This window comes from Salvelinus fontinalis, chromosome 26 (assembly GCF_029448725.1).
Source record: "Salvelinus fontinalis isolate EN_2023a chromosome 26, ASM2944872v1, whole genome shotgun sequence".
Classification (NCBI taxonomy): Eukaryota; Metazoa; Chordata; class Actinopteri; order Salmoniformes; family Salmonidae; genus Salvelinus; species Salvelinus fontinalis.
Window position 1 is genome coordinate 44126422 of NC_074690.1, and position 15640 is coordinate 44142061.

General features: G+C 42.5%; 1 protein-coding gene across 3 annotated transcripts; it reads right to left on the reverse strand.

Moving 5' to 3' along the window:
- Positions 1 to 12: 12 nt before the first annotated feature.
- Positions 13 to 14300, reverse strand: LOC129824409 (5'-AMP-activated protein kinase subunit beta-2-like). Of its 3 annotated transcripts, none has more exons than XM_055884030.1 (9): positions 13978 to 14300; positions 9511 to 9586; positions 8774 to 8963; positions 8326 to 8477; positions 8104 to 8197; positions 3588 to 3702; positions 2764 to 2897; positions 2561 to 2629; positions 13 to 2396 (listed from the first exon to the last, which is right to left on the reverse strand). In XM_055884030.1, the coding sequence occupies exons 3-9, from the start codon at positions 8930 to 8932 to the stop codon at positions 2319 to 2321; spliced, it is 801 nt and encodes a 266-aa protein (XP_055740005.1). In that variant the 5' UTR covers positions 8933 to 8963; positions 9511 to 9586; positions 13978 to 14300; the 3' UTR covers positions 13 to 2318. The 3 variants fall into 3 exon arrangements, with proteins under 3 accessions (XP_055740005.1, XP_055740006.1, XP_055740004.1); XM_055884031.1 differs by having other exon boundaries at positions 9511 to 9598; XM_055884029.1 differs by lacking the exon at positions 9511 to 9586 and having other exon boundaries at positions 13978 to 14297.
- Between the last annotated feature and the right edge of the window lie 1340 nt (positions 14301 to 15640).

Sequence of the window (15640 nt, forward strand, 5' to 3'; positions counted from 1 at the left end):
AGGCACGACTGATACTTTAGAGTCGACACGTCTTCCCTTTTTATTGGCAAACAACTGAAACAACCTTCTACCGTACTTGGCTTACAACGATGCTGCAAAGCATTTTGAAGAAGAAAAAAAAACACGTTAGCTAACAGATTTAAAATTCAAGTTTTGTTTTTACCTAATCAAGTTCCAGAATATCACATATCGTTCGCTGAGTGTACAAAACATTAGGAACACCTGCTCTTTCCATGACAGACTGACCAGGTGAATCCAGGTGAAAGCTATAACCCCTTATTAAATCCACTTCAAATCAGTGTAGGTGAAGGGGAGGAGACAGGTTAAAGATGGCTTTTTAAGCCTTGAGACATTGTGTATGTGGGCCATTCAGAGGGTGAATGGGCCTGACAAAAGATTTAAAGTAACTTTGAGCTGGGTATGGTAGTAGGTGCCAGGCACACGGTTTGACACGGTTTTAGTGTGTCAAGAACTGCAACGCTGCTGGGTTTTACACGCTCAGCGGTTTCCCGTGTGTATCAAGAATGGTCCACCACCCAAAGGACATCCAGCCAACTTGATACAACTGTGGGAAGCATTGGAGTCAAAATGGGCCAACATCCCTGTGGAACGCTTTCAACACCTTGTAGAGTCCATGGCCCTGCCCTGACGAAATGAGGTTGAGGGCAAAGCGAGGTGGAACTCAATACTAGGAAGGTGTTCCAGTGTATAGTCTCAGAGTGAGATATGGCTTTCAGTAATAGTTTCTTTACTCAGTTTCTTCAAATAAAATCTCATATATATATATATATATTCTCTTTGGAGTATATTACCTACATATCGGCCCGCATTGATTACTGGTATCACAGGTACAGTACTCTTACAAAGTACACATATGAAATGGTGTATGGTCAAACATTTGTAATGTAACAATCTTGATGAAAGTACATTTTTTCACATTCTTATGAAATCCATATGGGCCATTTTATACTTTACTGAATGACATTTTGAATCTTGATTGAAATCCATAATGAGACCACACTTGTGAAATCCACCACATATTCTACAGTAAACTGTTCGTACTAGACATTCAATTCCTCCACAACATTCAAGACAAACCAGTATTTGGGAGTGTAAGCTATAAATATGGCACACAGACAAATAGATTCCTATTGGACAAACAGAAAATGGGCTAGAGAGAGAAACCCACGTAGCACAGCCATTTCTGTACCTAGGCCAATAAAATGCAGCTTGGACACCGAGGTCCAATATAAAGCTACTGTACAATATTTTTTCCGTATACCTGCATAGTTAAAAGCTTATGTCAACAGTCCTGCTCAAAGCATTTGTTGGAGACACATGGGTGGGTAACTAAAGTGCTTGCAGCATCGTGTCATAAAGACAATAGCAGCACGAAGCACAGGTCTACAGCCACGGCCCAACATTCCACAACGAGAACCCCTAGTTAATATATTATAATTAATATGGAGGCCTCTACAGTAGTTTAAAGGGATTTTCACATTTTCAAAAGTGTGAATCGTATCCCAATGAGCACAGATGTACTAACATTGAAATGACGTGGAAACAACGTTGATTTGGCCAGTGTGTGCCCAGTGGGATGGGCTTAAACGGGCTATACTACATAATACCCATCGTTTGTTATACTTTGACTTCATTACAATTCAGGTCAATTTACAGCCTGTCCAATTGCATATCATGATTCGATTAGTGGTCATCGACCCATTGGGACCAAACAAGACCCTGCATGAACCTCCAATGACCCCAGTCAGTGTCCAACTACAGTAATAATATGGAGAGAAAAAATGGGAGCGTACGATAATCCAAGCCAGCAACATTCGACGGCCCTCTTTCCGTGTTCATATCCTTTAAAAGCTCATTTAATAAAACATCATCTTGATTATATGCATTTGCAAGTTCCACCAGAAGACTTTTCTTCAAACCTTCATGTTTTTAAATGGAACTAAATGTTCTTTCTACACACCCGCATGCAAAGAATCTAAGTGCTCCACACAAACACAAACAGCAGTTTCCTTCTCAGTCCCTTTTCTTATAGTAGTTTCCCTTGTGAGGGTCACACGCCGACACTCACATTAAACCCTATTCCCCATCGAGTGCATTACTTTGAGCCCTTTGTGGAGCCCTGTAGGTCACTGTACAAGGAAAAGGGTGTCCTTTGAGATTTGCCCCCAGTCTCAGCCACAGACCCCCTAGCTCATCAGTAAACTGTTAGTTTAGTGCAATCTCAGCTACACGACGATTAAACCCAGTACAGTTTTAACATGCCGCCCTCTATAGCACTCTGCACCTACACAGACAGGTTAGATGGGCTTGTAGAGCAGAGATGTGACGTACTTCTTCTTATACCTGTGAGTCGCACTGAGCACCATCACTCCATCCTAAAGGGAGGGGAAAGCGAGCGAGTGAGTGTGTGAGAGACAGACAGATCGATCATGTAAAGTAATACATGACTAATGCTATGTTATGAAAGGGACTGTTACTCAAATCTATAAGTATTGCAGTAAGAAGTGGGATGGGGGCTGTTGATGCTCTCCTACAGTACCTTTATTGAGAGAGCATAAAGGTGGTTGAGCATCACATGGTTGGGTTCAGGCAGCAAGGCTGGGTCGCACTGTAGGAGAGGGAAAGACGGATCAAGACGTTTCCAAATGTTTATTTACAACCTGCCGACGGGAGAGAGAGAAAGAGAACAGAGAGCGGGAGAGAGATAGAAAGAGAGGGAGACTGAGGAAGAAAGACATTTACAGAGATGTTGGTGTCCTTGTTGAGGATGACTTGGAGGAGGTGTGGGGGGAGGATGGGCGGGGCTTTGAAGCGTTCCTCAGGCCTGAACATGTACTGCTCCTGTCCATAGGGCCCTGGAGGGGAGCTGGACAGATCTAAGGACACACACACACACACACACACACACACACACACACACACACACACACCATGACATTCATATACTCTCAAACAGTGACGCTGATTTCTTGTGTTTTCACCAACTTACATAACGTATCCTAAACACCTGCTCATGATTAATTCTACAGCGGGTTGGTCAAAACAAGCATTGTGATTGGTTGAGAAGCGTTCTAAGCCATAGTACAAAACCTGTTCATCACGGGTAAGCCTATGACACAAGAATTAGAATCTTGTTTTCAGCCAGCCAATTTATTAATTTGATCTCCAATGTGAAAGGCATCTACACATTAATGCCCCTTGCTTCTAGCCTAACATTTGGTTTGCAACGAGGAGGGGGGGGGGGGGGGGGGGGGGGGTTGTACAAACGTGTCTGTCTGTCTCTCGACATTTGCAACATAGTTTCAATCTTAAAATTCGATCTCCACTGTCCAACAAGACTGGCATATTTTCTCAGCAAGTCTAAATCATGAATCAGCATATTTTTTATGGGTATATACAAAATAAACGTCAATAGACAAACAGGTGAAACGAAATAAAACGCAACTACTTTGCTGTTATTCTAGCTGCACGGTTTGACGTGACTGTGTTAGCCTTGGCACATCTTGGTCAGTACAATGCTATGCTTAACCCAAAAGGGACAACAGAGGATTAGAGAGCCTACTGACCTGAGCTGTCAGTGGACTCCAGAGAGTCCACCTGCAGAGCATCGAACACCTCAAAGTCCGACTGCTTCACCTCGATCAGGTTGTTGATGGTGCCCAACTGGCTGGTCACCACCGGCTGCAGGAGGGAGTGTTATAGCAGGGTTAACCAGGGCTTAAAGAGTTAATAACAAAGACAGTACAGCTGGATCGCCAAAACACATGACTGCAAATGGCCATTTTCTTTTGGGGGGGGGAATAGGCCTGGGTTGTGTCTCAAAAATGACATGGAAATAAGTCAAGTCACTGACTTTATTCTGCTATCCCTGTCACGTTTTTGTACTGTGTGCATATGTAACTCAGTTGCGACTTACAGTGATGTGTGCATACGTTTTACATATGGGTGGTCCCGGGAATCGAACCCACTACCGTGACGTTACAAGCGCCATGCTCTACCAACTGCAGACATCTCAGAACAAATTAGTCAGGATTATTCTTAAACTTCCCGCACTTACGCATCTTGACTGTTCCCACTTTGAAAGCCTTAGATGGCTCAAGGTGGAGGAGCCTCTCAGACTAAATTGTGTCTTGTACATAAGATTGACCACAGTATGGTCCCCAGGTACTTACAGTGCTTTGCAAAAGTATTCACCCCCTTTGGCATTTTTCCTATTTTGTTGCATTACAACCTGTAATTTAAATTGATTTTTATTTGGATTTCACGTAATGGACATACACAAAATAGTCCAAATTGGTGTAGTGAAAAGAAAAAAAATGACTTTAACAAAAAACATCTAAAACATTAAAAAACGGAAAAGTGGTGCGTGCATATGTATTCACCCCCTTTGCTATGAAGCCCCTAAATAAGATCTGGTGCAAACAATTACCTTCAGAAGTCACATAATTAGTTAAAGTTCACCTGTGTCAAGTGTCACATGATCTGTCACATGATCTCAGTATATATACACATACCTGTTCTGAAAGGCCCCAGAGTCTGCAACACCACTAAGTAAGGGGCACCTCCAAGCAAGTGGCAACATGAAGACCAAGGAGCTCTCCAAACACGTCAGACACAAAGTTGTGGAGAAGTACAGATCAGGGTTGGGTTATAAAAAAATATCAGAAACTTTGAACATCCCACGGAGCACCATTGAATCCATTATTAAAAATGGAAAGAATATGGCACCACAACAAACCTGCCAAGAAAGGGCCGCCCACCAAAACTCACTGACCAGGCAAGGAGGGCATTAATCAGAGGCAACAAAGAGACCAAAGATAACCCCGAAGGAGCTGCAAAGCTCCACAGCGGAGATCGGAGTTTCTGCCCATAGAACCACTTTAAGTCGCACACTCCACAGAGCTGGGCTTTACGGAAGAGTGGCCAGAAAAAAAGTAATTGCTTAAAGAAAAAAATAAGCAAACACGTTTGGTGTTTGCCAAAAGGCATGTGGGAGACTCCCCAAACATATGGAAGAAGGTACTCTGGTCAGATGAGACTAAAATGCAGCTTTTTGGCCATCAAGGAAAACGTTGTCTGGCGCAAACCCAACACCTCTCATCCCCACAGTGAAGCATGGTGGTGGCAGCATCATGCTGTGGGTATGTTTGTCATTGGCAGGAACTGGGAAACTGGTCAGAATTTAAGGAATGATGGATGGCGCTAAATACAGGAAAATTCTTGAGGAAAACCTGTTTCAGTCTTCCAGAGATTTGAGACTGGGATGGAGGTTCACCTTCCAGCAGGACAATGACCCTAAGCATACTGCTAAAACAACACTCGAGTGGTTTAAGGGGAAACATTTAAATGTATAGGAATGGCCTAGTCAAAGCCCAGACCTCAATCCTATTGAGAATCTGTGGTATGACTTAAAGATTGCTGTACACCAGTGGAACCCATCCAACTTGAAGGAGCTGGAGCAGTTTTGCCTTGAAGAAAGGACAAAAACCCCAGTGGCTAGATGTGCCAAGCTTATAGAGACATACCCCAAGAGACTTGCAGCTGTAATTGCTGCAAAAGGTGGCTCTACAAAGTATTGACTTTGGGGGGGATAGTTATGCATGCTCAAGTTCTGTTTTTTTGTCTTATTTCTCGTTTGTTTCACAATAAAAAATATTTTGCATCTTCAAAGTGGTAGGCATGTTGTGTAAATCAAATGATACTACCCCCCCCCCCAAAAGAAAATATATATATATTTTAATTCCAGGTTGTAAGGCAACAAAATAGGAAAAATGCCAAGGGAGGTGAATACTTTCGCAAGCCACTGTACGTAACTACTTTAACTTGGTCCGGGATAACCATAACTATTCCACCAGAAGGAGTGAAACTGACGTTGTTCCTTCTAGATTTAAAAGTGGTACGGGGAAAGAAACATTTTTATGCTCAGCTGCCATTCTTTGGAATAGTCTTCCCGAAGAATTTGAAATGTAGAACCTCTATAGGTAGTTTCCAAGTTCTCACTGAAAAATGGCTAAATAGTAGCATGTCTCAAAAGTGAGTCGGATGATTATAGTACGTGGCTGAGAAGGAAACGCCCGGGATTGCATATAGTATTTTGGTGCTTGTTGCTTATCATATTGTGATTGTCTTGTATATATTAGGAATTTCCTTGTTTTATATATTAAGGGTATGTCCATAGTTGTTTATTAGGCAAGGGAATTGTACTAATTATCTCATGTTATAAAACAAACAGTCTGTCATTGTCTGTTGCCATTACAATTGCCGCCTAACATTGTTGCTTTCCCCCTTCAAAAGGACCACAATGGAAATAAGCTGTTAAGCTTTATTGTGTTATCCTTGATGATTTTCTTAAATTGTATGTGGAGGCGTAAGCGGCTGGAGCACCCTTATGTATGGATTAAAAATATTGTCAAATAAATTCAATCAATCAATCAACCCCTTGAATTTACATTACAGACTTATTCTAAAATGGATTTTTTTTTAAATTAAATAAAAACATTCCCTCATCGATCTACACACAATAACCCATAATGACAAACCAAAAACAGGTTTTTAGAAATTTTGGCAAATTCATAATTTAAAAAAAACTGAAATAGAACATTTACATAAGTATTCAAACCCTTTACTCAGTACTTTGTTGAAGCAACTTTGGCAGTGATTACAGCCTTGAGTCTTCTTGGGCATGACGGTACAAGCTTGGCACAGTTTCTCCCATTCTTCTCTGCAGATCCTCTCAAGCTCTGTCAGGTTGGATTAGGAGCGTCGCTGCACAGCTATTTTCAGGTCTCTCCAGAGATGTTCGATCAGGTTCAAGTCTGGGCACTGGCTGGGTCACTCAAGGACATTCAGAGACTTGTCCTGAAGCCACTCCTGCATTGTCTTGGCTGTGTGCTTAGGGTCGTTGTCCTGTTGGAAGGCGAACCTTCACCCCAGTCTGTGGTCCTGAGCGCTTTGGAGCAGGTTTTCATCAAGGATCTCTCTGTACTTTGCTCCATTCATCTTTCCCTAGATCCTGACTAGTCTCCCAGTCCCTTCCGCTGAAAAACATTCCCACAACATGATGCTGCCACCACCATGCTTCACCATAGGGATGGTGCCAGGTTTCTTCCAGACGTGAGGCTTGGCATTCAGGCCAAAGAGTTCAATCTTGGTTTCATCACACCAGAGAATCTTGTTTCTCATGGTCTGAGAGTCCTTTAGGTGCCTTCTGGCAAACTCCAATTGGGCTGTCATGTGCCTTTTACTGACGAGTGTCTTCCGTCTGGCCACTCTACCATACAGGCCTGATTGGTGGAGTGCTGCAGAGATGGTTGTCCTTCTGGAAGGTTCTCCCATCTCCACAGAGGAACTCTGGAGCTCTGTCAGTGACCATCAGGTTCTTGGTCACCTCTCTGACCAAGGCCCTTCTACCTTGATTGCTTTGGTCTTCTACCTTGATTGCTCAGTTTGGCCGGGCACCCAGCTCTAGGAAGAGTCTTGGTGGTTCCAAACTTCTTCCATTTAAGAATGATGGAAGCCACTGTGATCTTGGGGACCTTCAATGCTGCAGAAATGTTTTGGTACCCTTCTCCAGATCTGTGCCTCGACAATCCTGTCTCGGTGCTCTACGGACAATTCCTTCTACCCCATGGCTTGGTTTTTGCTCTGACATGTACAGTCAACTGTGGGACCTTATATAGACAGGTGTGTGCCTTTCCAAATCATGTCCAATCAATTAAAGTTACCACAGGTGGACTCCAATCAAGTTCTAGAAACATCTCAAGGATGATCGACGAAAACAGGATGCACCTGAGCTCAATTTCGAGTCTCATAGTAAATAAGGTATTTCTGTTTTTTATTTTTAATAAACCTGCTTTCGCTTTGTCATTATGGGGTATTGTGTGTAGATTGATGATGATTTATTTATTTTTTTAAATCCATTTTAGAATTAGGCTATAACGTAACAAAATGTGGAAAATGTCAAGGGGTGTGAATACTTCCCGAATGTACTTTATATGTTTTTTTTTACTGGAAAATAAAATCAATCAATCAATCAATCAATCTAGTAGTCTACTTTAGGCCAGAGCCCTATATCGGGTTTACCTCTGAGGGGTCATGGACCCACTGTCCATCCACAAAGAACTTGTACTGGTGCTCTCCCTCTGGCAAGTCCAGGATCGCTACAAAGTCATTGTGGCTTTGGGGGGAAAAGATCTGTGTTAATGTACTATTAAATGTGTCAAAATGTTGTCACTAATAAAAAGTAGTATATGAGAAATACAGTGTGCAGACCTTTTTGGTAAGCCAGGGCCTCTCCTCTCCTACCTCTTATTGAGGGGGATCTTGTTGCCCCAGTTGTTGAAGGAGCCCGCGATGTAGACCTCCTTCCCTCCTCCGGCCCAGCGGATGACTGTAGGTCTGGACTGAGGCCCCGTCTTCACCAAGTCATCCAGGTCAGGCTCTTCCTTGTCCGAGGCCTGAGGGGAGAATCAGCTGAAATCACAACGTGGGAATGACAGGGTCTAGGTGTTCTTAGCTCTTGTCCATGGCGTTTACGTGCAGCCTGGACCTGAGCTAAGGTGGTGTCATCTTCTTCAAAAGGGCTGGACATTTCCCCCCACCTACATCTGTTTCCACACTCCTAAAACAGATTACATCCAACTGGTTTCATTACAACTTTTTGATGGTTTAGGGTAAAGGTTGGAGGCTACTGTGAGGGTCTTCATAGCCCTCCATAAAATAAATCCTATGATCCAGTGCAGTGCTGAGGTACCTTGGAGGACCCCAGTCCGTGTGTGTTGAAGATGTTAGGATCGTCTGTGCTGTCCACCATCTTGCTGGGCTCATGGTCTTTGTCGCTGCCTCTGCTGTCCGATCGATGGGCCTTAGTGCCATGGCGATCACCGGACATCCGGTCACCTGTATTACCCATGATCCTTCACTCAGTCTCCAGCCAGGACAAGCTGAAAGAAAACATACACAGTCACCATCCCCCGTAGCACGCGCTCCAGCAGGTATATTTCACTGGTCATCCCCAAAGCCAATTCTTCCTTTGGCCGCCTTTCCTTCCAGTTCTCTGCTGCCAATGACTGGAACGAATTACAAAAATCACTGAAGTTGGCGACTGACATCTCCCTCACTAACTTTAAACATCAGCTATCTGAGCAGCTTACTGATCGCTGCAGCTGTACACAGCCCATCTGTAAATAGCCCATCCAACCAACTACCTACCTCATCCCCATATTTGTTTTTCTGCTCTTTTGCACACCAGTATTTCTACTCACACATCCTCATCTGCACATCTATCACTCCAGTGTTAATTGCTAAATTGTAATTACTTCACCACTATGGCCTATTTATTGCCTTACCTCCTTACTTCATTTGCACACACTGTATACAGATGTATCTATTGTGTTATTGACTGCCTACTTGGTTAAATAAAGGTGAAATAAATAGAAAAATCATCACCACCATCTTATAAACAAGACGTAGCTTGCCACCCACACCAACCTCTGAGCATTTCTTGCATATTAGGGTCGTTCCAGGTCATTTCAGCAAGGCATGACACCCACCATTGAAGAGTGTTCTGAAATTATTTCTGTAGTTAGAAACAGATCAAATAAGCATTCCGGAAACATTGTTTTGTTGAAATGTAATTTGATCTGAGAAATTAAGCAAAAAGATTGCACACAAATTGTCCATTTTCATTTATAGGATTCATGTAATATTCAATAATTATAGTACCCAACATCAGATTTGGACCAAACTTTTCAAATGCAAACTATTTAGCATTTGTGGCAATAAATCCGATGCATGTCAATGGTACTTATATTAGCATTTTTATGCTTCACATCAAAATCATCTATTTGTAATATCATATGAGTTACACAATCAATTTTTAGATACTTTAGGATGATTTGGACATGAACTGTGAAAATGCTAATATAGGTACCACGGAATTGCATTGGATTTGTGACACAACGTTAAAAGGTTAGAATTTGAAAGAGTGGCCAGAAACAAAACCAAAGCATGGGTTGCTATCATACCTGGTCCGTAGACTGCTTACAGGGTAAGAAAACCAATATGTCATTTTGTAATCACCTAATTGCAAGAAAATCTCCATCTAGTGGTCAGAACCTGGTAATATCAGGATGTAGGATGGGACATAAACCCAACAACTAATGACTAATTTCTCTGAACAGGTTAAAAAAAACATCACCAAATTCACTGAGAGCACATTATATAGGATAAAGAAACATTACTCTGAGTCGCAGCTCCATACTACTTGTCAGACATAGAGAACTGATACTGTATACTAAGTGTGGCTTTTGAGCATTTCTTTGGATTCCGCATGTCTAACTCCATGTTAGAAAAAAGTTAGTACCAAATATCTGATTTGGACGAATGTTTATTGAATGTTACATGAATCCGAGAACAAACAAAAAAATTGGCCAATTAGGCTGCAATCTATTCACTTAATAATATAATTTGATCTCTGAGAAATTAACAAAATAATGTTGCAGGAATGCTAATCTTATCTGTTTTTCTTACAACTGAAAAAAATGTCATAACAATTTGAGATGGTGGGTGTCGAAATTCACTTTCTTGTACTTTTTGAGGTGGAACAACCCGTTGGGGCTCCTGAGTGGCGCAGCGGTCTAAGGCACTGCATCTCAGCGCGCTAGAAACGTCACAACCGGCCGTGATTGGGACTCCCATAGGGCGGCGCACAATTGGCCCAGCGTCGTCCGGGTTTGGCCGGTGTAGGCCATCATTGTAAATAAGAATTTCTTCCTAACTGACTTGCCTAGTTAAATAAAGGTTAAATAAAATAGATAACGGTCAACAATAAAATTTAACAGAAATAAAAAAGAAAACATAGAATGCTTGATGTAGGGCTAGACCTCTTGAATTGAAGTGGAAGAGGCTGAGAGACCAAAGAAGGGGACTGATTGTTGAAAAGGCCAGTGCAGTCAAAAACATGATTTTGCTGTGCTTCATATAAACTCAGCAAAAAAAAGAAACGTCCCTTTTTCAGGACCCTGTCATTCAGAAATCATTCGTAAAAATCTAAATAACTTCACAGATCTTCATTGTAAAGGGTTTAAACACTGTTTCCCATGCTTGTTCAATGAACCATAAACAATTAATAAACATGCACCTCTGAAACGGTCGTTAAGACACTAACAGCCTGTACTCTGGAGCGGGATCGATTTGGTAGTGGAGGGTCCGTCATGGTCTGGGGCGGTGTGTCACAGCATCATCGGACTGAGCTTGTTGTCATTGCAGGCAATCTCAATGCTGTGCATTACAGGGAAGACATCCTTCTCCCTCATGTGGTACCCTTCCTGCAGGCTCATCCTGACATGACCCTCCAGCATGACAATGCCACCAGCCATACTGCTCGTTCTGTGCGTGATTTCCTGCAAGACCGTAATGTCAGTGCTCTGCCATGGCCAGAAAAGAGCCCGGATCTCAATCGCATTGAGCACGTCTGGGACCTGTTGGATCGGAGGGTGAGGGCTTGGGCCATTCCCCCCAGAAATGTCTGGGAACTTGCAGGTGCCTTGGTGGAAGAGCGGGGTAACATCTCACAGCAAGAACTGTCAAATCTGGTGCAGTCCATGAGGAGGAGATGCACTGCAGTACTTAATGCAGCTGGTGGCCACACCAGATACTGACTGTTACTTTTGATTTTGACCCCCCCTTTGTTCAGGGACACATTATTCCATTTCTGTTAGTCACATGTCTGTGGAACTTGTTCAGTTTATGTCTAAGTTGTTGAATCTTATGTTCATACAAATATTTACACATGTTAAGTTTGCTGAAAATAAACACAGTTGACAGTGAGAGGACGTTTCTTTTTTTGCGGAGTTTATATTCCCACACTATGAGGTTGGAATAACACTGTAAAATTGTGAAAATGATAATGCCATTTTAGTGTAAGAGCTGTTTGAAAATACAGCCTGAAACTCCATCCCTGTTCTGTTGGGATGGAGATTTGGCCTGCCTGGTGACATCACCAGGTGGTCAATTAGTCAACAGACCAATAAAAAAAAAGAGAGTTCCACTTCCAAACCTCTCTGTCAATAACAGCTAGTTTTCAGTTTTACCCTCCCCACTCAGACCATTCCCAGACAGTCCATGCTAAATTGTTGCTTGAGAAATAGCTCTTCGCTAAGAAGCATTTTATTTCATTATTTTCATTTAAAACAACGCCAGTAAGGGATAGATCGAAATATACAGAATGGTTACCTGGAGGAAAATGTCATTTGTAATTGATGAAATGTCAAAATTTCTCAGTGTTTTAGAATGAGTTGCTTATTAGGCTATATATCGATGCCTGCCGAATGCTGCCCTTCATCTGTGATTCTCCACTCGCCGTTTCCAATATCAAGTGCCCCTATAGGCTATTTAGCGTGGTCTCAATCAAATGATCCATAGCCTATAGGCTACGAAGTGCATGTCCGGAGAAGCATAGAGCAAAATTATATTTGAAAGTATCATGCTCAGATTCCTACTAAGTTTCAGATTTAATTATTTGCAAATAGGGAGTGTTTAGTTCCAAACAAGATGCACTGACTTGTCCTTGGATAAATATGATAAGATGAACACATACTTTAGGCTTACCTCTCTGTCCATTCTTATCCTGTAACTTTGGTCATTTGTGTGATATTAAATTTGAAAAAAATACCATGATATGTTCATACGATGCTTTTACTATAACGGAGATCTTTCCACCCCTACTCTTGTCCACGGTGGTCTTCGAACCCAGAACCTTCTGGCCCGCAGCGCTATTAAAATTCCTGCTTTGCCATGTAATGCTTACAGGACGAAGAACAGTAAAACTGCATATCTAAGGCTTTGGTCTGTCCAAGAAGTGAGGGTAAACGGTAGACATGTTCTCTGCTATCCACTTTATGTTTTAATTATTATTGTGGGTATAGGGGAGGGTCACTTGTTTGTTTTTTTAGCGTTCAGAGAGGATTTAGGTAAATATATATTTAGCTGAAAAGAGGGCCATACATTTTCTCCATGTAACCCTTGTTATAAATAAGTACTTAAAAAGGTGCAATATGCAGAAATCACTCCCCCATTTCCTGGTTGCTAAAATGCTAATAGTCCGCATAATTTCAGATTAGAAGGTACAATGATATCATTGTACCAACAATGATAGAGAATCCTTGTACCATCTAAACCGCTGTGAAATATATTTTCAATTACCAAAATAAATTGTATTTTCAGCTTTTTGAAGCTGGTGTGGAAAACTGAAATTAAAGTACCCCAAAAAATGTATTTAAATGGGAAGGATAGAAATAGCACACATAGAACTGATCAACCACTTCTTAGACTTGCTATCAATGAGAATAACAGATCTATAACTCACTTTTATGTGAATTTGGTCCGGTTACATTTGACAGCTTTAATTATTACACAGAAATTATTTGATACCAAGATAAAAACGGCTACATTGGACTTTTAAGCAAAATGTTTTGCCTTGTCATTTGTGCTAACCTTCCATTTGCATAACTAGCTAGCTAGCTAGCTATACAGAATAGCCAGCAAACCCGCGAACAATCAATGTCTAAAGTTTGTGATAATGGTAACAGCTGAATATTGACTGTACTTAGCTAGCTAGCTGTACAGCTGACTTAGCTAGCTAACGTTAGCTGCTACATAAATGGAAGCGCTCTGCTTGGCCACCAGCTGTCTAGACACTTCTGACAATCAACAAGTCGGTATTGGATTTGCTGCTCCAAAATAACGAAGAAACTAACTTGAACGACCAAGCAACCTGGCAATGATTATAGTCTAGATATCTAGTTAAATTGCTCCCAGCAGGGAATATTTTTAGCTGTCTCAACACCTTTCGTGGGCTAGGCTATACTTAGGGTGTGAAATGCCAACACGTGACATTATGATAACATCATGATACCACATTTTAATCAATCGAGTCTGTATGTGGCAGTTACTCACCAATTTACACGATTTGGAGTTTGTTTACCACTGAGTCTTCCTCGTCAACTTTGACATCAACATTCTTCTTCACAATGCGTATCACCAACTACGGATACCCCACCAGGAAAAACTATACATACATTGGGACAAATAGAGAAACCCGTTTCTTGAACTGAAAAGGTGACACACGTACACCTAACCTGGGCCCGGTTTCCCGAATTTAGGTTTACGAGTGTTTTAACGATGCATCTTTCTTCAACAGTCGAAGATGGATCATGTGTTTCCCAAAACACTACGCAGAGAGAAAACACCACCCAGAGAGAACAGTCGCTGTGCGTCATTGGAGCGTGTTTCGATACTGATAGGATAAACACTTTAAAAGGCAGCACTGCTTTCTCCATTTAATTATTTCACAATACTGCACGGATCAGCTCCCAGAGAAATATTACCACATATGGCAGCTTATTCTAATGACCTAATAAAACGATTTGGCATATCATTGCGCAGATTATAAGCAAAACAGTCTTGGCTGATGTGAGTAAGACATTTAAGCGTGTTAACCCTCGCAAGGCTGCCGGCCCAGACAGCATCTCTAGCCGCGTCCTCAAAGCATGCGCAGACCAACTGGCTGGTGTTTACATACATATTCAATCTCTCCCTATCCCAGTATGTTGTCCCCACATGTTTCAAGATGTCCACCATTGTTCCTGTACTCAAGAAAGCAAAATGAACTGAACTAAATGACTATCGGCCCATAGCACTCACGTCTGTCATCATGAAGTGCTTTGAGAGACAAGTCAAGGATCATATCACCTCTACCTTACCTGACACCCTAGACCCACTTCAATTTGCTTACCACCCCAATAGATCCACAGATGATGCCGTCACACTGCCTTATCCCATCTGGACAAGAGGAATACCTATGTAAGAGTGCTGTTCATTGACTATAACTCAGCATTCAACACCATAGTGCTCATCATTAAGGTTGAGAACCCTGGATCTGAACCCCGCCCTGTGCAACTGAGTCCTGGACTTCCTGATGGACCGCCCCCAGGTGGTGAAGGTAGGAAACAACACCTCCACTTCGCTGATCCTCAACACTTGGGCCCCACAATGATGCGTGCTCAGCCCCCTCCTGTACTCCCTAATCACCCATGACTGCGGGGCCACGCACGCCTCCAACTCAATCATCAAGTTTGCAGACGACACAACAGTAGTAGGCCTGATTACCAGCAATGACGAGACAGCCTACAGGGTGGAGGTGAAGGCCCTGGGAGTGTGGTGCCAGGAAAATAACCTCACCCAACGGCAACAAATCAAAGGAGCTGATCGTGGACTTCAGGAAACAGCAGAGGGAGCACCCCCCAATCCACATCGATGGGACCGCAGTGGAGAAGGTGGAAAGCTTCAAGTTCCTCAGCGTACACATCACTGACAAATGGAAATAGTCCACCCACACAGACAGTGTGGTGAAGAAGGTGCAACGACTCTTCAACCTCAAGAGGCTGAAGAAATTTGGCTTGGCACCTAAAACCTTCACAAACTTTTACAGATGCACAATTGAGAACATCCTGTCAGCTGTATCACCGCCTGGTATGGCAACTGCACCTCCCGCAACCGCAGGGCTCTCCAGGGGTGTTGTGGTCTGCCCAACGCATCACCGGGGCAAACTACCTGCCCT